At 42.6% G+C, this 25,895-nt stretch overlaps 4 protein-coding genes and 2 pseudogenes across 4 annotated transcripts; 3 read left to right on the forward strand and 3 right to left on the reverse strand.

The window, feature by feature from the left end:
• Positions 1 to 8,549: 8,549 nt before the first annotated feature.
• LOC141822800 (uncharacterized) lies at positions 8,550 to 9,357 on the forward strand. The gene has a single exon (XM_074710124.1). It carries the CDS (start codon positions 8,570 to 8,572, stop codon positions 9,263 to 9,265), a length of 696 nt encoding a protein of 231 aa, XP_074566225.1. The 5' UTR covers positions 8,550 to 8,569; the 3' UTR covers positions 9,266 to 9,357.
• Positions 9,358 to 10,750: 1,393 nt separating this feature from the next.
• LOC141823577 (microtubule-associated protein TORTIFOLIA1-like) lies at positions 10,751 to 13,770 on the forward strand (annotated as a pseudogene).
• Positions 13,771 to 13,967: 197 nt separating this feature from the next.
• LOC141823578 (putative serine/threonine-protein kinase PBL23) lies at positions 13,968 to 15,682 on the reverse strand. Its single transcript, XM_074710877.1, has 5 exons — positions 15,307 to 15,682; positions 15,050 to 15,231; positions 14,769 to 14,958; positions 14,295 to 14,686; positions 13,968 to 14,201 (listed from the first exon to the last, which is right to left on the reverse strand). The coding sequence occupies exons 1-5, from the start codon at positions 15,680 to 15,682 to the stop codon at positions 13,968 to 13,970; spliced, it is 1,374 nt and encodes a 457-aa protein (XP_074566978.1).
• Positions 15,683 to 18,005: 2,323 nt separating this feature from the next.
• Positions 18,006 to 19,561, reverse strand: LOC141824265 (putative GPI-anchored protein At4g28100). Its single transcript, XM_074711521.1, has 2 exons — positions 18,781 to 19,561; positions 18,006 to 18,502 (listed from the first exon to the last, which is right to left on the reverse strand). The coding sequence occupies exons 1-2, from the start codon at positions 19,351 to 19,353 to the stop codon at positions 18,146 to 18,148; spliced, it is 930 nt and encodes a 309-aa protein (XP_074567622.1). The 5' UTR covers positions 19,354 to 19,561; the 3' UTR covers positions 18,006 to 18,145.
• Positions 19,562 to 21,774: 2,213 nt separating this feature from the next.
• Positions 21,775 to 24,781, forward strand: LOC141824264 (chitin-inducible gibberellin-responsive protein 1-like). The gene is made up of 2 exons (XM_074711520.1): positions 21,775 to 21,866; positions 22,931 to 24,781. The coding sequence occupies exon 2, from the start codon at positions 22,964 to 22,966 to the stop codon at positions 24,635 to 24,637; it is 1,674 nt and encodes a 557-aa protein (XP_074567621.1). The 5' UTR covers positions 21,775 to 21,866; positions 22,931 to 22,963; the 3' UTR covers positions 24,638 to 24,781.
• Positions 24,782 to 24,998: 217 nt separating this feature from the next.
• Positions 24,999 to 25,886, reverse strand: LOC141823579 (small ribosomal subunit protein mL103 (rPPR7)-like; annotated as a pseudogene).
• Positions 25,887 to 25,895: the final 9 nt, after the last annotated feature.

Below are 25,895 nucleotides of genomic sequence, written 5' to 3' on the forward strand. Positions count from 1 at the left end.
GGTTTAGGGTTTTAGGGTTTAGGGTTTAGGGTTTAGGGTTTAGGGTTTAGGGTTTAGGGTTTAGGGTTTAGGGTTTAGGGTTTAGGGTTTAGGGTTTAGGGTTTAGGGTTTAGGGTTTAGGGTTTAGGGTTTAGGGTTTAGGGTTTAGGGTTTAGGGTTTAGGGTTTAGGGTTTAGGGTTTAGGGTTTAGGGTTTAGGGTTTAGGGTTTAGGGTTTAGGGTTTAGGGTTTAGGGTTTAGGGTTTAGGGTTTAGGGTTTAGGGTTTAGGGTTTAGGGTTTAGGGTTTAGGGTTTAGGGTTTAGGGTTTAGGGTTTAGGGTTTAGGGTTTAGGGTTTAGGGTTTAGGGTTTAGGGTTTAGGGTTTAGGGTTTAGGGTTTAGGGTTTAGGGTTTAGGGTTTAGGGTTTAGGGTTTAGGGTTTAGGGTTTAGGGTTTAGGGTTTAGGGTTTAGGGTTTAGGGTTTAGGGTTTAGGGTTTAGGGTTTAGGGTTTAGGGTTTAGGGTTTAGGGTTTAGGGTTTAGGGTTTAGGGTTTAGGGTTTAGGGTTTAGGGTTTAGGGTTTAGGGTTTAGGGTTTAGGGTTTAGGGTTTAGGGTTTAGGGTTTAGGGTTTAGGGTTTAGGGTTTAGGGTTTAGGGTTTAGGGTTTAGGGTTTAGGGTTTAGGGTTTAGGGTTTAGGGTTTAGGGTTTAGGGTTTAGGGTTTAGGGTTTAGGGTTTAGGGTTTAGGGTTTAGGGTTTAGGGTTTAGGGTTTAGGGTTTAGGGTTTAGGGTTTAGGGTTTAGGGTTTAGGGTTTAGGGTTTAGGGTTTAGGGTTTAGGGTTTAGGGTTTAGGGTTTAGGGTTTAGGGTTTAGGGTTTAGGGTTTAGGGTTTAGGGTTTAGGGTTTAGGGTTTAGGGTTTAGGGTTTAGGGTTTAGGGTTTAGGGTTTAGGGTTTAGGGTTTAGGGTTTAGGGTTTAGGGTTTAGGGTTTAGGGTTTAGGGTTTAGGGTTTAGGGTTTAGGGTTTAGGGTTTAGGGTTTAGGGTTTAGGGTTTAGGGTTTAGGGTTTAGGGTTTAGGGTTTAGGGTTTAGGGTTTAGGGTTTAGGGTTTAGGGTTTAGGGTTTAGGGTTTAGGGTTTAGGGTTTAGGGTTTAGGGTTTAGGGTTTAGGGTTTAGGGTTTAGGGTTTAGGGTTTAGGGTTTAGGGTTTAGGGTTTAGGGTTTAGGGTTTAGGGTTTAGGGTTTAGGGTTTAGGGTTTAGGGTTTAGGGTTTAGGGTTTAGGGTTTAGGGTTTAGGGTTTAGGGTTTAGGGTTTAGGGTTTAGGGTTTAGGGTTTAGGGTTTAGGGTTTAGGGTTTAGGGTTTAGGGTTTAGGGTTTAGGGTTTAGGGTTTAGGGTTTAGGGTTTAGGGTTTAGGGTTTAGGGTTTAGGGTTTAGGGTTTAGGGTTTAGGGTTTAGGGTTTAGGGTTTAGGGTTTAGGGTTTAGGGTTTAGGGTTTAGGGTTTAGGGTTTAGGGTTTAGGGTTTAGGGTTTAGGGTTTAGGGTTTAGGGTTTAGGGTTTAGGGTTTAGGGTTTAGGGTTTAGGGTTTAGGGTTTAGGGTTTAGGGTTTAGGGTTTAGGGTTTAGGGTTTAGGGTTTAGGGTTTAGGGTTTAGGGTTTAGGGTTTAGGGTTTAGGGTTTAGGGTTTAGGGTTTAGGGTTTAGGGTTTAGGGTTTAGGGTTTAGGGTTTAGGGTTTAGGGTTTAGGGTTTAGGGTTTAGGGTTTAGGGTTTAGGGTTTAGGGTTTAGGGTTTAGGGTTTAGGGTTTAGGGTTTAGGGTTTAGGGTTTAGGGTTTAGGGTTTAGGGTTTAGGGTTTAGGGTTTAGGGTTTAGGGTTTAGGGTTTAGGGTTTAGGGTTTAGGGTTTAGGGTTTAGGGTTTAGGGTTTAGGGTTTAGGGTTTAGGGTTTAGGGTTTAGGGTTTAGGGTTTAGGGTTTAGGGTTTAGGGTTTAGGGTTTAGGGTTTAGGGTTTAGGGTTTAGGGTTTAGGGTTTAGGGTTTAGGGTTTAGGGTTTAGGGTTTAGGGTTTAGGGTTTAGGGTTTAGGGTTTAGGGTTTAGGGTTTAGGGTTTAGGGTTTAGGGTTTAGGGTTTAGGGTTTAGGGTTTAGGGTTTAGGGTTTAGGGTTTAGGGTTTAGGGTTTAGGGTTTAGGGTTTAGGGTTTAGGGTTTAGGGTTTAGGGTTTAGGGTTTAGGGTTTAGGGTTTAGGGTTTAGGGTTTAGGGTTTAGGGTTTAGGGTTTAGGGTTTAGGGTTTAGGGTTTAGGGTTTAGGGTTTAGGGTTTAGGGTTTAGGGTTTAGGGTTTAGGGTTTAGGGTTTAGGGTTTAGGGTTTAGGGTTTAGGGTTTAGGGTTTAGGGTTTAGGGTTTAGGGTTTAGGGTTTAGGGTTTAGGGTTTAGGGTTTAGGGTTTAGGGTTTAGGGTTTAGGGTTTAGGGTTTAGGGTTTAGGGTTTAGGGTTTAGGGTTTAGGGTTTAGGGTTTAGGGTTTAGGGTTTAGGGTTTAGGGTTTAGGGTTTAGGGTTTAGGGTTTAGGGTTTAGGGTTTAGGGTTTAGGGTTTAGGGTTTAGGGTTTAGGGTTTAGGGTTTAGGGTTTAGGGTTTAGGGTTTAGGGTTTAGGGTTTAGGGTTTAGGGTTTAGGGTTTAGGGTTTAGGGTTTAGGGTTTAGGGTTTAGGGTTTAGGGTTTAGGGTTTAGGGTTTAGGGTTTAGGGTTTAGGGTTTAGGGTTTAGGGTTTAGGGTTTAGGGTTTAGGGTTTAGGGTTTAGGGTTTAGGGTTTAGGGTTTAGGGTTTAGGGTTTAGGGTTTAGGGTTTAGGGTTTAGGGTTTAGGGTTTAGGGTTTAGGGTTTAGGGTTTAGGGTTTAGGGTTTAGGGTTTAGGGTTTAGGGTTTAGGGTTTAGGGTTTAGGGTTTAGGGTTTAGGGTTTAGGGTTTAGGGTTTAGGGTTTAGGGTTTAGGGTTTAGGGTTTAGGGTTTAGGGTTTAGGGTTTAGGGTTTAGGGTTTAGGGTTTAGGGTTTAGGGTTTAGGGTTTAGGGTTTAGGGTTTAGGGTTTAGGGTTTAGGGTTTAGGGTTTAGGGTTTAGGGTTTAGGGTTTAGGGTTTAGGGTTTAGGGTTTAGGGTTTAGGGTTTAGGGTTTAGGGTTTAGGGTTTAGGGTTTAGGGTTTAGGGTTTAGGGTTTAGGGTTTAGGGTTTAGGGTTTAGGGTTTAGGGTTTAGGGTTTAGGGTTTAGGGTTTAGGGTTTAGGGTTTAGGGTTTAGGGTTTAGGGTTTAGGGTTTAGGGTTTAGGGTTTAGGGTTTAGGGTTTAGGGTTTAGGGTTTAGGGTTTAGGGTTTAGGGTTTAGGGTTTAGGGTTTAGGGTTTAGGGTTTAGGGTTTAGGGTTTAGGGTTTAGGGTTTAGGGTTTAGGGTTTAGGGTTTAGGGTTTAGGGTTTAGGGTTTAGGGTTTAGGGTTTAGGGTTTAGGGTTTAGGGTTTAGGGTTTAGGGTTTAGGGTTTAGGGTTTAGGGTTTAGGGTTTAGGGTTTAGGGTTTAGGGTTTAGGGTTTAGGGTTTAGGGTTTAGGGTTTAGGGTTTAGGGTTTAGGGTTTAGGGTTTAGGGTTTAGGGTTTAGGGTTTAGGGTTTAGGGTTTAGGGTTTAGGGTTTAGGGTTTAGGGTTTAGGGTTTAGGGTTTAGGGTTTAGGGTTTAGGGTTTAGGGTTTAGGGTTTAGGGTTTAGGGTTTAGGGTTTAGGGTTTAGGGTTTAGGGTTTAGGGTTTAGGGTTTAGGGTTTAGGGTTTAGGGTTTAGGGTTTAGGGTTTAGGGTTTAGGGTTTAGGGTTTAGGGTTTAGGGTTTAGGGTTTAGGGTTTAGGGTTTAGGGTTTAGGGTTTAGGGTTTAGGGTTTAGGGTTTAGGGTTTAGGGTTTAGGGTTTAGGGTTTAGGGTTTAGGGTTTAGGGTTTAGGGTTTAGGGTTTAGGGTTTAGGGTTTAGGGTTTAGGGTTTAGGGTTTAGGGTTTAGGGTTTAGGGTTTAGGGTTTAGGGTTTAGGGTTTAGGGTTTAGGGTTTAGGGTTTAGGGTTTAGGGTTTAGGGTTTAGGGTTTAGGGTTTAGGGTTTAGGGTTTAGGGTTTAGGGTTTAGGGTTTAGGGTTTAGGGTTTAGGGTTTAGGGTTTAGGGTTTAGGGTTTAGGGTTTAGGGTTTAGGGTTTAGGGTTTAGGGTTTAGGGTTTAGGGTTTAGGGTTTAGGGTTTAGGGTTTAGGGTTTAGGGTTTAGGGTTTAGGGTTTAGGGTTTAGGGTTTAGGGTTTAGGGTTTAGGGTTTAGGGTTTAGGGTTTAGGGTTTAGGGTTTAGGGTTTAGGGTTTAGGGTTTAGGGTTTAGGGTTTAGGGTTTAGGGTTTAGGGTTTAGGGTTTAGGGTTTAGGGTTTAGGGTTTAGGGTTTAGGGTTTAGGGTTTAGGGTTTAGGGTTTAGGGTTTAGGGTTTAGGGTTTAGGGTTTAGGGTTTAGGGTTTAGGGTTTAGGGTTTAGGGTTTAGGGTTTAGGGTTTAGGGTTTAGGGTTTAGGGTTTAGGGTTTAGGGTTTAGGGTTTAGGGTTTAGGGTTTAGGGTTTAGGGTTTAGGGTTTAGGGTTTAGGGTTTAGGGTTTAGGGTTTAGGGTTTAGGGTTTAGGGTTTAGGGTTTAGGGTTTAGGGTTTAGGGTTTAGGGTTTAGGGTTTAGGGTTTAGGGTTTAGGGTTTAGGGTTTAGGGTTTAGGGTTTAGGGTTTAGGGTTTAGGGTTTAGGGTTTAGGGTTTAGGGTTTAGGGTTTAGGGTTTAGGGTTTAGGGTTTAGGGTTTAGGGTTTAGGGTTTAGGGTTTAGGGTTTAGGGTTTAGGGTTTAGGGTTTAGGGTTTAGGGTTTAGGGTTTAGGGTTTAGGGTTTAGGGTTTAGGGTTTAGGGTTTAGGGTTTAGGGTTTAGGGTTTAGGGTTTAGGGTTTAGGGTTTAGGGTTTAGGGTTTAGGGTTTAGGGTTTAGGGTTTAGGGTTTAGGGTTTAGGGTTTAGAGGGTTTAGGGTTTAGGGTTTAGGGTTTAGGGTTTAGGGTTTAGGGTTTAGGGTTTAGGGTTTAGGGTTTAGGGTTTAGGGTTTAGGGTTTAGGGTTTAGGGTTTAGGGTTTAGGGTTTAGGGTTTAGGGTTTAGGGTTTAGGGTTTAGGGTTTAGGGTTTAGGGTTTAGGGTTTAGGGTTTAGGGTTTAGGGTTTAGGGTTTAGGGTTTAGGGTTTAGGGTTTAGGGTTTAGGGTTTAGGGTTTAGGGTTTAGGGTTTAGGGTTTAGGGTTTAGGGTTTAGGGTTTAGGGTTTAGGGTTTAGGGTTTAGGGTTTAGGGTTTAGGGTTTAGGGTTTAGGGTTTAGGGTTTAGGGTTTAGGGTTTAGGGTTTAGGGTTTAGGGTTTAGGGTTTAGGGTTTAGGGTTTAGGGTTTAGGGTTTAGGGTTTAGGGTTTAGGGTTTAGGGTTTAGGGTTTAGGGTTTAGGGTTTAGGGTTTAGGGTTTAGGGTTTAGGGTTTAGGGTTTAGGGTTTAGGGTTTAGGGTTTAGGGTTTAGGGTTTAGGGTTTAGGGTTTAGGGTTTAGGGTTTAGGGTTTAGGGTTTAGGGTTTAGGGTTTAGGGTTTAGGGTTTAGGGTTTAGGGTTTAGGGTTTAGGGTTTAGGGTTTAGGGTTTAGGGTTTAGGGTTTAGGGTTTAGGGTTTAGGGTTTAGGGTTTAGGGTTTAGGGTTTAGGGTTTAGGGTTTAGGGTTTAGGGTTTAGGGTTTAGGGTTTAGGGTTTAGGGTTTAGGGTTTAGGGTTTAGGGTTTAGGGTTTAGGGTTTAGGGTTTAGGGTTTAGGGTTTAGGGTTTAGGGTTTAGGGTTTAGGGTTTAGGGTTTAGGGTTTAGGGTTTAGGGTTTAGGGTTTAGGGTTTAGGGTTTAGGGTTTAGGGTTTAGGGTTTAGGGTTTAGGGTTTAGGGTTTAGGGTTTAGGGTTTAGGGTTTAGGGTTTAGGGTTTAGGGTTTAGGGTTTAGGGTTTAGGGTTTAGGGTTTAGGGTTTAGGGTTTAGGGTTTAGGGTTTAGGGTTTAGGGTTTAGGGTTTAGGGTTTAGGGTTTAGGGTTTAGGGTTTAGGGTTTAGGGTTTAGGGTTTAGGGTTTAGGGTTTAGGGTTTAGGGTTTAGGGTTTAGGGTTTAGGGTTTAGGGTTTAGGGTTTAGGGTTTAGGGTTTAGGGTTTAGGGTTTAGGGTTTAGGGTTTAGGGTTTAGGGTTTAGGGTTTAGGGTTTAGGGTTTAGGGTTTAGGGTTTAGGGTTTAGGGTTTAGGGTTTAGGGTTTAGGGTTTAGGGTTTAGGGTTTAGGGTTTAGGGTTTAGGGTTTAGGGTTTAGGGTTTAGGGTTTAGGGTTTAGGGTTTAGGGTTTAGGGTTTAGGGTTTAGGGTTTAGGGTTTAGGGTTTAGGGTTTAGGGTTTAGGGTTTAGGGTTTAGGGTTTAGGGTTTAGGGTTTAGGGTTTAGGGTTTAGGGTTTAGGGTTTAGGGTTTAGGGTTTAGGGTTTAGGGTTTAGGGTTTAGGGTTTAGGGTTTAGGGTTTAGGGTTTAGGGTTTAGGGTTTAGGGTTTAGGGTTTAGGGTTTAGGGTTTAGGGTTTAGGGTTTAGGGTTTAGGGTTTAGGGTTTAGGGTTTAGGGTTTAGGGTTTAGGGTTTAGGGTTTAGGGTTTAGGGTTTAGGGTTTAGGGTTTAGGGTTTAGGGTTTAGGGTTTAGGGTTTAGGGTTTAGGGTTTAGGGTTTAGGGTTTAGGGTTTAGGGTTTAGGGTTTAGGGTTTAGGGTTTAGGGTTTAGGGTTTAGGGTTTAGGGTTTAGGGTTTAGGGTTTAGGGTTTAGGGTTTAGGGTTTAGGGTTTAGGGTTTAGGGTTTAGGGTTTAGGGTTTAGGGTTTAGGGTTTAGGGTTTAGGGTTTAGGGTTTAGGGTTTAGGGTTTAGGGTTTAGGGTTTAGGGTTTAGGGTTTAGGGTTTAGGGTTTAGGGTTTAGGGTTTAGGGTTTAGGGTTTAGGGTTTAGGGTTTAGGGTTTAGGGTTTAGGGTTTAGGGTTTAGGGTTTAGGGTTTAGGGTTTAGGGTTTAGGGTTTAGGGTTTAGGGTTTAGGGTTTAGGGTTTAGGGTTTAGGGTTTAGGGTTTAGGGTTTAGGGTTTAGGGTTTAGGGTTTAGGGTTTAGGGTTTAGGGTTTAGGGTTTAGGGTTTAGGGTTTAGGGTTTAGGGTTTAGGGTTTAGGGTTTAGGGTTTAGGGTTTAGGGTTTAGGGTTTAGGGTTTAGGGTTTAGGGTTTAGGGTTTAGGGTTTAGGGTTTAGGGTTTAGGGTTTAGGGTTTAGGGTTTAGGGTTTAGGGTTTAGGGTTTAGGGTTTAGGGTTTAGGGTTTAGGGTTTAGGGTTTAGGGTTTAGGGTTTAGGGTTTAGGGTTTAGGGTTTAGGGTTTAGGGTTTAGGGTTTAGGGTTTAGGGTTTAGGGTTTAGGGTTTAGGGTTTAGGGTTTAGGGTTTAGGGTTTAGGGTTTAGGGTTTAGTAGAAGTTTGGATACTTAGATTATTAAAAAAGGGGAGGGAGTGAGTTAAAAATTTTATGCACTAGACTATTTTATCTCAATTTGACTATTTTATCTCAATTTGCTTTAGTTTCTTGTATATGTTCTAATGAAATTATATTTATATTTTTCATATTATCCTAATTTAGCTCCTAGTTTCGCTCTAGATATTTTTTACTCATCATTATATGTATGCACACACAGGTGAAAAGGAGAAGACAGAGAACTAAAAGTATAGGAAAAAGATTACCAAACAATCCTCTCCCTTTCCCCATTCAACTTTGCATCCAAATTCTATCTTCATTGTTATTGTCACTAATGATTGATCCCATTGATTTCTCCACCACCTTTGCTGACCTATGGGTCAATCTTTGTTAACCTAACCTTGATTTCGTTCTCGCATTGAGCTCGGCGCCCTTGCCCCACTCCTTTGACTTGTTCAAAATGATGTGCGCTTGCCTTGATTTAGTTTGTGGCATTAGCTAGACCTTTGTTCACTTTGAGCTAGCTTGTCACATCCGTTAACCTTTGTTTAGCTTGATTAACTTGTCACACTCACTGGTTTCACACTGACCGAGCTCATTCCCCTTGTAGTTGCTTAGGATTACTGTTGCCATGTCATCACTCAATCTTCATTCTCTTCCCTGTCATTGTTCATTCTGAATAGGGCTATCTTTTCTACGCACTTCAACAGAAGACACTACACTACTGCTCGATTCGGGTGAAAATGCCTGGTCCAAACCAAAAAATAAAAATGTTTCGCAGGTGATCATGGGAAGTAGATTACCTCCTCAAAGTGCACATCAGGATCGGGTGGAGGCATCCTGGTGGACAAGGCCTTGAGAGAAGAAAACAGGAGAAGGTGGGCTTCTCGTGTCATTTCAATTTTCAACTTCGACATCATCAGCAAGTTAAAACAACAAAAAAACAACTTACTTTCTTCTCACCCTTCGCTTTTCCATGCTTCTCCGAAATCGAGCAGCTGGTTCTTTTCTCTTTGCCTCCAGCTTTCATTTCCAAAGGGCGAACTCTTCCTTTCCAACAATGGCGGAAGCAAAAACTGAGGAATCCTCTGCTATTCTACCAGGTCTCCTCTCGAGATCCTTCTTTCTTGCCTCCTCCCTCTCCTCCCACCCCCTCTTCGCCGTCCTCGCCGCAGCCTCCCTCCTCGTCGCCCTCTACGTCCCCCGCTCGCTCCTCCCTTTCCTTCTCTCTCCCGTTCCCATCTCCACATTGCTACTCCTCGTCGCCCTTCTCCGCCTCGGATCCTCGCCCGCAGAGACTCCCACTGCCACCACCGTGGCGGCGGAGGAGGGGAAGGAGCTCCCGGTATCGTACCTCACGAACAACACGGAATGCTTCTCGAATTACCATCGAAAGGCACCCTTTTGCAACGACAGCGGCCGCCGGGGCGTCCCGCTCGAGGTCATTTACGAAGAGCACGAGGAGGAAGGCGAGCTCGGCTGCGTTCGTTTCTGCGAATACCTGAGATGGCGGCAAAATGGCGACTCGGGAAGCGGGGGATTAGGATCGCTTCGGTTCGCTGACGTTGATTCTGACTCGGGCAGTGATGGAGGATCTCCGATTGACGCAGCGGAGAAATCGAGCTCGCCGGAGGAGCTATGGCTCCGATGGGATGCACAAAGTGAGGAAGAGGACGGGGAGGACATGATCGAGATCGACCTTAAGGCTGAAGCCGAGGAGAACCTCATCGAGATAGATATCTCCGGTTGGCGGTGATGTAGAAGTATCTGTATCTGTCGCCGGCGGCGAAGGCTTTTGTTTTTTTGTTTTCTTTTCGGTTTTGGGTTTTTTTGAATGTGCTTGCCAAATTCAGCTACAATCTCATTATATTTTAATTAATTAATATTTTATTTTGTAATAGTAACTTAGCTTTCCTTGGATTTCAGTTGTCGTTTCTAATTATTCTGTAAAAAGCTAGATAGATAGATATTCCCGTCCCCATCCTCAGCCCGCCTCTTCGTCCGCACCGCTCAAGACTGACACACACAGTCCCTAACATCTGAGGGAGAAAACCGCGGGACGCCAGCGGCTGTACAGGAAGTAAAAAAGCACTGCCGTGGTGGTTGAGGGACAACAACGCGACAGTTGGAGCTCTGCTACGACGCCACGAGGATAGCCGACACAGTGCGAGATGATTGAAGCTTGATTTGTAGCTAGCTATAATAACGGTGGGAAGTAGAAGATTTCAGAGTCTCCATCTGCCTCTCCACCGCGGACGTTTTAAGTGTTTGCTTCATTTCAACTTCAAAAGAGGAGAGTTCTGTAGTGCCTTCCTTTCTGTATAATCATAATACATTAGCCTCCACGGGCGGGGTCAGCTTCAAAAGAGGAGGTCTCATGGTTGCATTTGCTATCAATCTGTGCCCAAATTCCTTCACCACCTTCCTTGCTGTATCCAACCTTTTGCAGCATAATACACCTCCTTTAGTTTATGGCATGGCAATTGGCATTGACACAGGGGCACAGGTTTGGACGCCATGTGTCCGGCCCACTTCCATGGAAAGTGCAAATAAAAATTCTAACCAATTCCTCACATGCAACTTTGTTGCTTACTTTAAAATATTTATTATTATTATTATGTCGAAATAAACAGTTTTTTTTCATTCGGTTAATAAATGAGCAATTAGATATGTAAAATTGATTGAAGAAATTATTCCTCTCATCTTGATCTTGGACCGTGAAAGGAAAGGTAGAATGCTTAAGGATAGTCAAGAAGTTTACATCCTTTTACATTTAACAAGGTCAAGCATGAAGCATGGCAAAAAAAAATTTTATATGGTGAAAAATAGGGATTCTACCTTCTAAACTTTATTTATCTTTTTAAAATCCTTTAAAAAAAAAAAATATATCAAAAATTCTCCTTGTAAATCATTCTAAAAAAAATTATTGTTTACAAAAACGAGATCATTTATTTATTACGTCATCATTTTATTAAATAACTTAACACAGCTTGACTATCTATATTGAGTCTGAGGGATATAATGAAATAAATGTAAATAACTTAAGGGTAAAATGAAGTTTCTCCAAAAAAAAACATGATTAACAAAGCAAATTAAGTAATGAAAAATATCTAAATGCTAAATTACAAGAGCAAATAAATGCTAAGAAAAATATATTTCTAATAATTAAAATTAAAGTCATACAATGATCCCCAAACATTTGTAGATCTTCTGCTTCATCTTCTCCAATCTTTGGCCAGCAATGGCAACTTCCAAACCATTGAAGCTCTCCAAATCTGCTTCCCCAAACCCAAGCAATTCCAATCCGTCCTCCTCTTCCTCCAAAACTCAACCTTCCTCTTCCCTCTCTTCCCATCTTCCAATGGTGGAGCTCAAGTCGCGGATCCTGGCTGCGTTCGCCAAGCTCTCCGACCGAGACACCTACCATATCGCCGTGGAGGACCTCGAAAAGATGATCTGCGCCATCTCCGCCGACGGCGTTCCGATGGTGCTCAATGCCCTCGCCCACGACTCCTCCTTGCCCTCGCCCGGCTCCCAAGATCCCGCCGGCTCCAAGAACGCATCTTTCCTCATCGCCCGCAGAGAGACACTCCACCTCCTGGCGTTCCTGTGCGCCGCCCACACCGACACGGCGTCTGCCCACCTCCCGAAGATCATCGGCCACATTGCGCGACGACTCAAGGATCCGGCCTCCGACACATCCGTCCGCGAGGTGTGCCGTGAATGATTGTTGCCGGCTCTCTCGCCACGCTCTACCTCCGGCCTTTGGCGGCACAGGAGGAAGGCACCGCTGGTGGTGCCACTGGTGGGTCGTTTCCTGCAGTGACGCTGTTTGTGAAACCGTTATTCGAAGCAATGGGGGAGCAGAACAAGGCGGTGCAGGGAGGGGCGGCAATGTGCCTCGCGAAGGTAGTCGAGTGTGGCGTCGGCTCCGTCGGCGGCGGCGGGGGTGGTGGTGGGGAGGGGGAAGATGAGGGGAGGACTGCGGCGGCAGGCGGGTCGATGTTCCAGAGATTGTGCCCTAGGATCTGTAAGCTGTTTAGTAGTCAAAGCTTTCTAGCCAAAGGAGCCTTGCTTTCAGTTCTCTCTAGCTTGGCAAAGGTTAGTCTTTGGAGTGGTCTGGTTTGTCGGCAGAACACATTCTTGCAGATTCTTCTGTTTCAGACTTTCAGTAGGCATCACTCTCCGAGAGTCTATAGGACCTGGTTTTCTTAACATGCTTCTATTTTTTTTTTTCTTGGTGGATTGATATAATAGTTATTGGAGATGAATCATGACTGTGACATTTAAAATGTAGACCAGATCCATGATAAAACTTTCATCTTTTAGTTGTTTCTTATGTATCTTTCAGTTCAGCTAACAGAACCTACCATGTTTTGTTTCCATTCATAGTTTAGTAGATGACCACAAGCTTATGTCAGCTATTTGTACTTTTAGTAGAATATTTTCTCAAGTTAATCATATGGTGAATTTTTTCCTTTCTTTCTTTCTTGGTGAGAGTCGTTTGAGTGGGTTCTCATTTAAGCTTATGTACTTCTATCTGTCCTTTGATTTTTTTTTTCTATCTGAATATACTGGTAGAAATGTTTTTGTCTGAGGTCTATAACATATAATGTCCTGTGTCTGAATATAAATATCTTATTGAAACACAAGTTGATTGTGTCTGAATGTTGTCAAATTCTTATTTCCTTAATTACATGCAGAAAATCTTCACGTTTTGGCCTGAGCAAAAGTCGTAACTTTCACTTTGAGTACAAATTTGTTCTAAAAATTATTCTACCAATGCTTTTCTCAAGTAGGAGCAATTAATACGCAGAGCATGCAACAAGTGCTGCAAAGTGTTTGTGAATGCCTTGAGAGTAGTGAGTGGACTACACGCAAAGCTCTGCTGCTGATACTCTTGGCGTTTTGGCCTCATACTCAAGCCATTTGATTGCTGATGAAACTTCAGCAACAATAGCTGCTCTTGAGCCTTGCTGTTTTGATAAGGTTACTTTTCTTATTTCACTAAAATTTGTATTTTTTTTTTTGCCTGCCTGTATATGATAATAGCACACGACTACTTCCCTTAGTTCACTCAAACATTCGAGTTTTATTATTATTATTATTATTATTATCATCACCCATGTATCTGTTGAAACAGATGACTGAATAGAGTCAACTCAATATGAAATTTCACAGCAATTTGTCAAAGATATGTGCTTCTTTTGCTAGGTTTGTCAATCCATTGGTTCATCTTTCAGGTAAAACCTGTCAGAGAAAGCGTGACAGAGGCATTACAGATATGGATGAATATTACAGGGCACCACAAGAATTCAACATCAGGAAATGCAAAAGGCATGTAATTGAACTTGGTCATATTTATTGAATCCCCTTACCTTACTACGCTAATTTTACTTTTTGGTGGTGAACATTGCTGCAGATTCTAAATATTCTGACTTATCTGATAAATATGGGGCAACATATCTTAAAAGGTTTAGCCCAAGCAAAAGGTCAGAATCCAAAAGCACAAGGTACTAACATACCAGAGAAAGCAGCAGTAATGTTAAAGAAAAAAGCACCATCTTTAAGCGATAAAGAATTGAACCCAGAATTCTTCCAGAAGCTTGAGAAAAGGAGTCAAAATGACTTACCTGTAGAAGTTGTGGTACCTCGGAAGTTCTTACAATCTTCTGATTTACCAAATGAAGATGGATCAAAAACAGCTTATAGTAATTCAATGGGAACATCAAATGGTGCTGGAGCAGTGCTTCAGGAATTAGGTGCTAATGAACATAACAAAGCAAATTATCAGAATTCTGTGAAACGTGTAAGGAATCACAATAAGTTACAAGACTTGCTCAATCTTGATCAAGATGCTGGGATAGATCAAAGAGGATTCATCAAAAAAGAATCAAAAGAAAAAAAACTCTGGTGTTGATAGATCAGAAGTCATTGGGGATCCTTCTCCTGGATGTGTTAACATTACAAGATCCGATGTGCATGTTGAAGGATCCTTTGTAAACAACAAAGCAAATTGGTCTGCGATACAGAGGCAGTTAACCCAATTAGAGAGGCAACAATCAAGTCTTATGAATATGTTACAGGTTTGTCTGCTGATAAAAGATCTTATAAATTACATTGTTTCTTTGTGTGAGATGATATCAAATGTTTTTCTTTGTCATTTGCATACAAAAGATGTTCAATCGTAATTGGATGCACATGACGGATGCGAAAGAGTCTGGAACTCGCAACATACAAAAATACGTTTGGTACAAATAAATGCACACAAAATATTGCAGACACGGTAAATAACAAGTGAAATGATTGTGTTAGTTTTACATCTCGTGCTTCCATTCCATTGATGGCCCCAATCGAATCGAATCCTATCGAGCTCATCCAACACTCTTCTCTGCTTGAAGTCGAAGAGGAGCCAAATTCTGGTTCACTACTATTCGATTGCATGCAACTCGAAGGGCCTAGAAATTGGGAACGTTACGGGGGATCACCGCGGGATCGTCGTTCTTGGGGTTGACGAGGTGTTCGAGAGCCGTTACCACGTCGCTAATGAGTGGTCGAATGGTGGCTTCTTCCTGTAGGCACATTTGAGCCACAGCCAGTGCTTGGTACAGACCCTTAATCGGGTACTTGCCCTTCAGAAGTGGATCGGCCATCGCCTCGAACTTCCTCTTGTCCATGAACAGTGGCTCTGCCTGTATGTATGTATGTATGTGCACATACAAATCACATATACATTATATACATATATATATATATATATACTAGAAAAGATGTGCGAAGTTTACCCAGTTGATCAAGTGCTGCTCGTGCTTGGGTCTGGTGATGTCGATGGCTTTCCTTCCGGTGATGAGCTCCAAGAAGACGACTCCGAAGCTGTAAATGTCGGACATCTTCGTCAATTTGCCGGTCAAAGCGTACTCGGGCGCGCAGTAGCCGTAGGTGCCCATCACCCTGGTGGAGACATGACTGTTATCCCCCATGGGGCCCACCTTGGCGAGTCCAAAATCCGACAACTTGGAGTTGTAATTCTCGTCGAGAAGGATGTTCGATGCCTTGAAATCTCGGTAGATCACCGGCGGAGTTGCGATCTCGTGCAAGTACTCGAGTCCTTTGGCTGCTCCCGCCGCGATTTTCATCCTCGTGTGCCAGTCCAGAGCTTTGCTATTTGGTTCTAAATCTGTAAAGTAAGAAATATTAATTAGTCTAGTCTTAAAAAACAGTTGAAAGAAGAACAATTGAATTGAAGGTATAGTACCAACCAAATAAATGGTCCTCCAGTGAACCCATCGGCATGTATTCGTAGACAAGGATTCTTTGATCTCCATCAGTGCAATAGCCAAGCAACTTCACAAGGTTTTGGTGATGGAGCAGGCTCAGCATGAGGACCTCAACGAGGAATTCCCTGTTTCCTTGAAATCCTTTTCTGTCGAGTTGCTTAACTGCTACAATCTGAACAATGAAGGAGGCAGAAGCATTTTTTTGTTTGTTTGTTTTTTTTGTTTTTGTTGTTTGTTTTTGTAAACGATCGAACAAAAAGCACCTCATTTGAGCCTTTAAGCTGTCCTTTGTACACCCTGCCGAATCCACCTTCGCCGAGTAAGTTTTCAGAATTGAAATTTCTGGTGGCCGTTGCCAGTTCTCTAAATGTAAACACACGAGCTGCTATATTTTCGCTTCCTATGCGTAGGATTTCCTCAGCTGCAAATCTTTGCTTCCCACTATCTGCGAGGAACACAAATGTCCCATTCAAGGTCGATCAGATCTAATGTAACCAATAAATATATAAATAAAATTTACCGGATTTGAACGAGATGCTTTTAACGAGCGATATGAGATTCGCCTTCTTTTGCGCCTTCTTCCTCCTCCTCCAAAACTTCTTAAACTTCTTCCTCCTCTGCTCCTTGGATAGCTTTGATGCCTTCTTTCTTCCAAAAAGCAGTCGCTTTCTCTTTTTCTTCTCGCCCTTATTCGACGGCTTTTGCACGCAGAAAAAGAGCTTCTCTCTCTCCTTCTTCTTCACATCGTTGTCCTTCGCTTTCTTTCTCCTCTTACTCTTCCTTTCTTCCTTGGGTATCTTGTCATCCTTCTTCCTCTTCGCGATGGACAATTTGCAACAGCACAAGTAATCGGAGACCTTTTGGCTTTTCTTTTTAGTGTAACTCAGCAACCCCATCGAGCAACGAAAGGATCAAGAACACGATCGAGACGAAGAAGAAGATTGACGAAGGAAGTGGAATGGCTTGCCTTCCTTCACCATCTTCTTCCTTGTTTTCTCCTTCTTCGTCGTTGGCTGTCGCCGAGGATTTTGGTGTCATAATGTCATCGTGAGTTGGTTGTTGGGCGAAAGAGCTAAATTTGGATCTCTCGTCCTTTGCGTTTTGACCACTGAGCTGGCCGTGAAACCTTCCTCAAACGGCATTACGAATCATCATCATGTATACGCACGCTAGCTATGTTAGACGACCTATATTAATAGAAATCATGTTAGAAGATTATTAGAGTCTAATCCTTGGTTAATCCAATATAATTAGTTTGGTAGACAAAAATGACAGAGAAACTCATTTAATATTAGAAAAAAAAAAACTCTTACGTGAAGCAATGAATTCATACATTTTGCTTTCATGAATAGGGTTCCTCCAAACACATCTGTGTGGAATGATTTAGAAGTAAAACATTTTACAGTTTGTCAATTGTTGCAACAGCAACTACGAGTTGCTAGGGGTGTGAACAAAAATTCGGTTAAACCGAATAAACCAATCGATTAATTCGATTCGATTATTTCAAAATTTCAATTATTTTTTTTTTAAAATCTATTAATTCGGTTAATTCGGAGTTTTAAAATTCCTTATTCGGTTAAATTGAATTAATCAAACTAGGAAAATAATTTATAAATTTTAAATAAATAAATTTATAAATCTCTAATTCATTAGTAAAATTTTTATAATATTTAAAAAAATCGATTAATTCGGTCGAAAATTTAATTAACCAATAAAATATCGATTCGATTTGTTCGATTTTTATTAAAAAATTCAGTCGGTTCGGTTGGTTCAAAAAAATCGATTAATTTGGTTTTGGATTAATTCGGTTCGATTTTAATAGTTCCTAGACCGAACCGATCAGATGCTTCCTACTCTGATTCTATTTTGTCAATGGAAAGCCATTTGACATAAAAACGAGAAAATAGTTTCTAGACCAAAAAATGGAGATATAATTGACTACAAGACAGCAAACCTTGAGCACGGCTATAGATCACTCCTGAATGAGTAACACTATGACATGAAGGAGAAACGAAAATCAAACAAAAAGATAGATATTGCCAACTCAAATGCTAAAGAAAAGAACTAGTTGAAGATTTACCACTTAGCATAGAAAGTAGGTGATAATAATCTACAAATAAATAAAAGCAACAATTACAGGAGTTAGCTCCGAACCATCTCTAAATTTTATAGCTATTTTCCTCAAAAAGGGGGAAAATATCCATAAAGGTGCCAGTCAATTCACGTGCCTTTCACTTGTGTTTGTTCTCATTTCTGACTTTGCCATTTGATTCTGAGAAGCAATAAACACCAGTCAAACAACTCACTACTCGATGGTTGCAAGTTTACCTTTCTTTAACCATGCTTCGAACAGCAAAAGCACACGATGGAGGTTGCTGTTGCCTCAAATTAGGTCATATAGTAAGAAAAATAGAAACAAGAGGCTATAACTTAACTTATTTCGTCATTATCTTCCTTGTGACTTACGTGTCAACCTTCGTTTTAATCGAAAATTTGATTAATCGTACAAAGGAGGCCTTGTGTTGGCTTCACAATCATTACAAAAAAAGAAAAGTAAAGAAAAGAAAATCCCCTCCAACACCGTGACTCGGAGGAATCTAACAGTATCAACATGAAGAACGAAGCGCAAACCAAGAAAGTGGGAAAATATGAACAATGCGATTGAAATCGCCTTACAAAATCGAAGATGATTACACAAAAGCGATGAAAGTTCATACCTGAGAATAAATGAGAAACAAAAGGATCCGCTTTCCTCCCCGATTGATGGGGAAAAGAAGTGAGAAGCACAGAGGGCAAGCGAAGGTCGCCGCTGGACTGTTTCTTAAAATTAACAAGCGGAGAATAGATTAATCGTCGCTACTTTTCAATTTTTCTTAATGCTCGGTCGATCATAATCGTTTATTTTTTTACTTGCCACGTGTACGAAGATACAAAAAATGTAAAAAAACAAACTATATTTGAAATGAATCGGTGTCGTGGTTCGTCTCTCCCTCACGAGAATGAACATGTAGTACTCGATCGTGATTATTTGAAATGAATCGGTCGAGGGCTCATGGTTGCATTTGCGATAACATCAATCTGTGCCATGTTTCCAAATCCCTCGGCCACCATGCCCTGGAGTCCCGTATTCACCGTAGTACTCGATCGTGATTGACATGATTTTTTTTATTAATAATAATAATAATAATAAAGAAAATAAACAAATCATTTGCATCCTATCAAATTTTGTAATCTCCGAGAACAGAATTTTGTTTAAATAAAAATTAATAATTAGATAAAGAAATATTCAAGACTAGTATATAATAACATCCATAGCCTCACGTATTAATTCACCGGCGGCGTGAGTCGCCGGCCCCGGATTAGAAAAAGGGAACTCCAGCGAAGACGACAGCCAGAGAAAATGAAGCGGATAAGAGTCGGTCAAGGGGCCTACGAGTAGGGAGCGCCGCGGAGTTAACCTCGTCGCTACCCAAGTGCTGGAATTGGAGGGAGTCGACGGCGAGCGGCATGTTCTCCAGGTCTGGGCTGCACCTTCCGCCGCCGGCCGCCGGGAGGCCGGTGTAGAGCAACGCGCGGAGGACGGCCGACACCGTGGGGATGTACGCCGTCTTGTTCCTCGCCAGAAGCCACGTCAGACTCATCAGCTCGCAGTCCCACGCAAACATCCTCGCCGCCCGATCGCCGCCGTCGCCCCCACCGCCGTTCCCCTTCTTCACCTGCGACAAGTAATCAAAGTGTACTTACTATGAGTTGTTACATTAAATTGAAGGGAATGAATCAATGATTGCGGTGTTCATTAATTAAGTAGGGCAGGAAGGTGATGCGCTCTGTAATGTTCTGTTCTGCTTTGGAACAAAGCATTGATTAGCGAATCGAGCAATAAATGCCACTGATCGAGCAAAAAATATTAAGAAATGAGTAAAAAAATCTGACGCACTCGAGTAAATTGTAAATTAAACTTGATCGGGAAGAGATCGGCATGGGAAAATCGGACCTTGTCGAGGGAACGAAGGCAACGGGAGCAGCCAGCGTAGGACGCGTTCCGACAATCCCTCTCCAGCCGCCGGACCGCTGCAGTGGGCGCAGCAGTGTCGCCGCTGAGATTGAAGGCAGCAGGGCACCGGAGTGTCCCGATGTGGTGGAGGTGGATACCGCAGAAACAGAGCACGGTGTCGCAGGTGGCGTTGGGCCGCGGCAGCCGGATGTCTCGCCGCTCCAGCGCGCTCTGCAGAGACTCCACGCACTTCTCGTTGTCCTCCGGCATCATCGGCCGGTCGACTCCGTCCTCCTCCGCCTCCTCCGGGAGCTCCAAGGCTGAGCGCGCGTGAGCGGCGAAGAGCCAGGCGGCCAGCACCGGGCAGCACCGGCTCCTGTCGAGTCCCCCGCGGACGCAGGCGTCTCCCACCCCGCCGAAGAGCTCGTTCGACAAATCCAGCCGGCAGCCACTCTGGCTCTCGTTGCCCCTCGGCAACGGCGACGCCGGCACATCCCCATATCCGGCGGCCGCCATTGCGGCCCACCCAAGAAACAACACGGCACAAAATAAATCTACAAAGCTCGCTTTCATTCTTCCTCTTCTTCTTCTATGAACCAAGAGAACGCACAAGTAGAAAGCACCGCCTTTCTAGACGAAAGTGAGGAGTAGGTGGAGGAAATGAAGGAAAAAAGATAAGATGAGCTCGATTTGTGGAAGAGAGATTGGCTGTCCTCGATTTGGATCATTCTTCCTTGGCAGCTTTCGCCATTTTGTTCTCTCTCTTTCCTTTCCTTTTTACCCTTCCTCCTCCTCCTCCTCCTCCTCCTCCTCCTCCTCCTCTCCGACTGAGAGGAAGAAGAAGAAGCAGATGACAAGCTGGTAAACTACAAGGCAGCAGACGATGACAGCAAGAGCATCTGGTTGCAGAGAGTTTGGCGAATTAACTTCTGACAGCGTCAAAAACAGCGAGTTTGGATCAAGCTTGTGGGATCTGGCCTCTGCAATGCATCCGTCAAATCATCAACTTGGTTATTTCTGGGGAAAGAGATTTGACGGCCTTCACGTGGAAGATGTTTATTTTCTGCCATCGCTGTATTTTTGTTTTTTATTATCCCACCGCGCATGATGGCCAAGGACAGAAGGAAAAGGTAGTTCACAGTAATTACCCCTTCAATTGGGTATCCTAAATTGCACAAGCACATGCTTTTACATCCATCATTAACTACAACCTCGATCCATATAAAATACTAATTAGTAAGATTCCATGAAAGAAAAAAACAATGTGTGTTTGTTTATTTGAGTGGAAAAGGAAAGGAGGAGAGAGGCGTTTACTTGGATTCATCTGCTTCAGAATGTAAGAATGACAAAAAAGAGACAGTGCCAAAAAATTAATTCACGGGTGATTTATCTTATTTTGGACTTATAATAGTTAAATTAATTTTAAAACTTTTTTTCTCTTTATCAAATGTTTTCATACACCTTTGAATGAAAGTGAAAGGATAAAAAATAGCTAGCTGTTTCAAATTGTTTTCTTGCTCGTTTGCTTTTTAGTTCTTTCTTGCTCTAGTAAACACATAGTTAAAGAGAGAAAAAATTTACTGACGAGTTAGTTACTCGCCGAAAACTACAGTTTCAATGGACACTCATATCAAGCTCGATAAAAATAATGAATTAGCGACTTAAAAAGAATGGACAGGGAATCCACACGTCTTATCCACTTTCGCTCGTTCATATCATATTTTGATCTAATTTTAGCCGGAGGATGCAATTGGCAAACCAAACTTATCTACACGTTATTTCAATTGATCCTCCATAGATCGCTTTCAAGTAAACAACCTGATATTCCATTCATACTAACCTAATATTCAAAAGGAATATAACTTCACAACCATAAAACAAATAAATATATAAACACGTTAAAGATTTCCAATGATATATATACACGTATATATGTTACAAGTCTTTCCGCGCATGTAACGTCCAAGACTAAGTGGATGTTGGGGCGAGTAAGACATCCGAAAGTGATATAGGAGTTTCACACACCTAGTCACAGACTAATATTATACATGAAAAGATGGATATGATATATATATATATATATATAGGAAATTGATATTCTATGTATCTATTTGTACGCGTGTGATGCGCGATAAAAGATCTGAACATTTGAAATAGGAATAGTACTATTATTTATTTATTATTTATAATTAAGTCATTTAAAAATTTTACTTTAAGATTTAGAGATTGGATTACAGTATTAAGTATAAAAAAATTTTAAAATAAAAAAATTTATTTATTCACAGGTGTATTGAATGGTTATCTTGCATTTTTTATCTTCCACATCTCATGAACAATTAATTTTTTTTTACTTAATATTATAATTTAACCTCTAAACTCTAACATGAAATCTTAAATGATTTATCATAAAAAAAAATAAAAAATGATATTATTTTTTATTTTAGGCACTCAAAATATTTTCAGATGTCCAAATCCTTCTACTGTACATGTATAAACAAACACGCATGATAACAATTTCGTATATATAAATACATCACCTCATCATTCTAATTCAGATGCGATTTCTACGTGAGGCCCGGATTTGACCCAACTGCAGAGCAGGTAGGTATCTGGGGTAAGTGAGGGAAGAGCACATTACGAAATTAAATTGCATTTTAAGTGGGACCAGTTTATTCGGTACCCGCGTTCGCGTCAGTGCGTCTCTGACTCGGATCCGTGCGACGGACGGCCGAGAGGCGGTCAACCCGATCAAAAGGGACAAGAAGTCCCCCAGTAATCGATCTTCCACCGTCCGATCGATAGAGTGAGATCCACGTCGTCCGCTTCGACGTGTCTTACGGGAAGAATCCCGCGGGCTGCGGAGCAATCAGGAGCGCGAAATTGCGATCGTATGGTGATAATTCGACGGCTCAACCGCGGTGACGCCGTTGAGGGCGGCGGCAGTGAGGGTATAAAAGAAGCAGCAGAAGCTCGTCCTCGAGCAGATAAAAAAAAAGAGCTTCCTTTTTCATCTTCTTCCTCGACGGGGAAGCACACAGGTAGCAGAAGGACTTGTAGTAGCTGCTAATTTCAGGAAGAGTTAGAAGGTTAGTTTTTCGATTCTTGTATATTTCTCGTGTTTTTTTTCCCTTTGTGTAGTGGATTCCCTTGAACCATAGAATTTTTTTAATCTTGCTCTGTCACTACGACTGTTTCTTTTGGTGAAGAGTTAGGAGGTCACTTTATCGATTCTTGTTTGTTTTCGTGGTTTTCTTTTGTATGGTGAAATTGGTGAGGAATCTGGAGATATAGTGTTTGCCTGTCGGATCTGTGAAAAGATTTTTTGTCGTTTTTTTGAGGAATTTGTTGAGCTCTGATGGCTTCGATTGCTTTGAAGTGTGCAGTTTAATGGTCGTAGGAGCTACTGTGCTACGTATAACCAAAGGGCTTTTCAGGTCATGGTTTGGTTATGGTTTTGGAGTGTGATTGATTGAAGGAGGTAAAGGTTTCAGTTCGGGCTTTTGGTGTTTTGAATTTTGACTGCTAGTTTTCCTAGATTTCACATGAATTTGGGTTTTTAATGTGCAAACAAAATGTATCGTCATCTACCATGTGGTCTGTATACATCTTAAGGTCTTGTATCCTTTTGTTAAGAATTGGGAAGGGAACGATGCTACCTGTGAGTTAACACACATGAATTAAGCTTGATTATGTTAGTTGAAACCATTTTTGTTAGGATTAGGGAATTTGTCATACTAGGCCATCTTCAGAGTTTAAGCCCCTGTTTATTCTTGCGGAAGGATGTGAGCGTCAAGGCCGCGTGGGGCTCTCTCAGCCAATTATGTGTGCACAGAAGCAGGTGAGGGAAGGGGCTATAATCTCCCTTTGCGGAGTGTTTTTGGCCTCGGACGCTTCTGCTTGATCAAAATTCTTCCCTCAGCCTCCTGCCTCCTCTTTCTTCACTTTCCCAATTCTCCTCCCTCCTTCCTCCGAGATTTAATGTGAATATTATTAAACTTAGTTGCTATATATGTGGAAGATTATCTTCTTTTATGGTGAAACACATTCAATTGTTAGCATTCGATGTGGCCTCTTTCATTTTCCATCAATATCATGCTTTTCTTGCTGCTAATTCCTAAAGTAGTTTGTTCTTGTTTTCTATTGTATGTAGGTAATTCATGAATGATCGACAATCATCCTAGACATGGACTTCCGTCGGCTCTATGGATTATATAATGCAGATATCTCCTGTGAATTGCCTTCACCGAGAAATATAGTGTGTACCGAATGGACATTTGATCCCGTCAAAGTAGCTCTTGATAATGCATTGGACTCCCCTCTTTCTTGCCAATTCGAGTGCAATAATTTCTCAAGGCCGACCAACAGTCATGATCTGTGGTTTGACTCCATCAGTGCATTTGAGCAGGAACTTTCCCTAGATCATCTTCAAGAAGGTAAAATGGTGACATCAGATTCACTTTATGTGGCTTCCCATCAGAGCATCAAGCATGCTTTACAAGAGATCGAGATGGTTCTTATGGCACCTGATAGTGATGAACCAATTTATGAGACGAATGAAAACAAACAACCCCAGCTTATAAAGCAGTGGTTCTTGACTGGTGAGATCCAACCGGATCAGCATCTCTCTGCTATAGCGAATTCAGATCATGAACTCCGTCCAGAGAAGCGTCTTCGAGGGATGAGCAAGCAATCAGATGGTTATGTAGAGCTGCTTCTCAACAAAGAACCAAAAAGTGATGTGAAACAGCTTCTGATCAAGTGTGCCGAAGCATTATCTGAGAATAAGATGGATACATTTGAATCATTAGTAGGAGAAGCCCAGAGCCTTGTTTCCATTGGTGGTGAGCCTATCCAACGTCTCGGTGTGTATGTGCTGGAAGGGCTCGTTGCAAGGCAAAAGGTTTTTGGCTCGAACATATACCAAACACTACAGTGTCACCAACCAACTAGCAAGGAACTTCTGTCATACATGCATATCATGTATGATGTCTGCCCATACTTCAAATATGGATACATGGCCGCCAATGGAGCAATTGCTGATGCACTAAAGAACGAGAACAAGATCCACATTATAGACTTTCAGATCGCGCAAGGAACCCAATGGATCACTCTGATACAGGCACTAGCCGTAAGACCTGGGGGTCCCCCTCATGTGAGAATAACTGGAATCAACGATCCAGAATCGAGGCACGCCCATGGTGATGGCTTGCAGCTAGTTGGGAAGATGTTGTCTAACATGTCCAGAAAGTTTAACATTCCCCTCGAGTTCAAATGGTTTGCTGCACACAGCTCTGTGGTACTTACAAAGGAGATGCTGGACATTAGACCCGGTGAAGCACTGGCAGTGAACTTCACTCTCCAGCTGCACCACACACCTGATGAAGGCGTAGATGTGAGCAACCCCCGGGATGAATTGCTAAGGATGGTCAAGGGCTTGTCGCCCAAAGTGACAACCTTAGTGGAGCAGGAGTCCAACACCAACACAACACCATTCCTGACCAGGTTCATAGAGACACTAGACTATTATTCTGCGATGCTCGAATCAATCGATGTGGCGCTGCCAAGGGATAGCAAGGAAAGGATCAATTTGGAGAAGCATTGTTTGGCAAAAGACATAGTGAACATCATTGCCTGTGAAGGGAAGGAGAGGGTAGAAAGGCATGAGCTGCTGGGTAAGTGGAGGTCGAGGTTTACCATGGCAGGTTTTCAGCCTTACCCACTGAGCCCATATGTGAACTCAGTGATAAAGACTTTGCTAGGATATTACTCAGGTAACTACACATTGGTGGAGAGAGACGGGGCAATGTTGTTGGGGTGGAAGAATAGGAACCTGATCTCAGCTTCTGCTTGGCACTGAAGAGGAAGATTCAGAATTTGAAGCAGTGTGGAGCTTGAGAATTGTTTATATGTACTCATTTTTTTGTAAGTATTCGATGCGGCTGTGGATCTATCTGCTTGACACAATTATCTTATCTTAGAACTTATGAGTAATTGATAAGGATATTATGTGTCAATTCAAAGTCACATGAAAGAATTGCGTGAAACTCGTATTAAATACTCATTTCTTAGTTCATATCAAATACTCATCCCATCCGAGTTCAAATTGAATATTCATATCCAAATTTAATATCAAATTCTCATTCCTGACTTCATATTGAACGCTCACATCAGAATTCATATCCGAGGTCGTGCTGAATTCTCATTTTTCTAACGTAGAATTATCCAGGCGCACCTTGTACAACCACATTAAACCGGATGCTCTTCCTGGAGTAGTCCTTGGTGTTCCTCCGGCCAGCCACCACCAGCTTCTTCGCCTCCTCCACCCTCGCGCTCCTCACCAGCCCATCCACCACCGCCCGCAACAGCATCGCGCTCACCAGCCCATCCACCACCCCCGCAACAGCATCGCTAACACAAAGCACCACCCCCGCAACAGCATCGCTAACACAAAGCACCGCCTGTTCAGTACATCGTAGCGGCATTTCACTGCTCAATCGAGCTCGCTGCGTCACAAAGGTAAGGGATCAGAATCTCAAACGTCTGCTGGTTCGGTGGGCACTCCTTCGAGAAATCGAAGATCAGCTTCTTCGATCAAGTTCCCATCTTTGATGTGGCGTTTGACCAAGGAATTGAAGGCGAAAGCATCAGGCTTCGGCCCGATGCGCTTCATCTGGTCGATGAGCTCGATGGCAGGCACCGTGCGTTCTGCCTTGGCAGAACAGCCAACGCAATTTCATGTTGAAGATCCTCGAATCGGGCTCGATGTTGTTCTCCCGCATCATCGCCCAGAATTTTTTCCGCATCGGAAGGTTGCTTCTTGTTGTTGAAGAATCGGTAAAGAGGACTGCTGGTGATCTGTTCACCTTCATTAAGTGGACCGTGCGCGGAGCCGCTTCAAGGTCGCCCTTTACGCAGAGAGCGCCGATGAGGACCTTGTAGGAGACAAGGTCGGGGGCGATCGAGGCCGTCGATCCGTTAAAGAGAGTATTGGCAGTCGGGTATTCTCACTCACAGCTTATCGGCTCCAATATAAACCCACACGGATCTGCCAATACTCACTGATTCTGGATTACTTAAATGTCTATAATACCCCTATGATTGGCCATAGATTTCAC

Source organism: Curcuma longa, chromosome 3, assembly GCF_044706935.1.
Source record: "Curcuma longa cultivar G26 ecotype Majalengka, Jawa Barat chromosome 3, ITB_CL_G26_1.1, whole genome shotgun sequence".
NCBI classification, from domain to species: Eukaryota; Viridiplantae; Streptophyta; class Magnoliopsida; order Zingiberales; family Zingiberaceae; genus Curcuma; species Curcuma longa.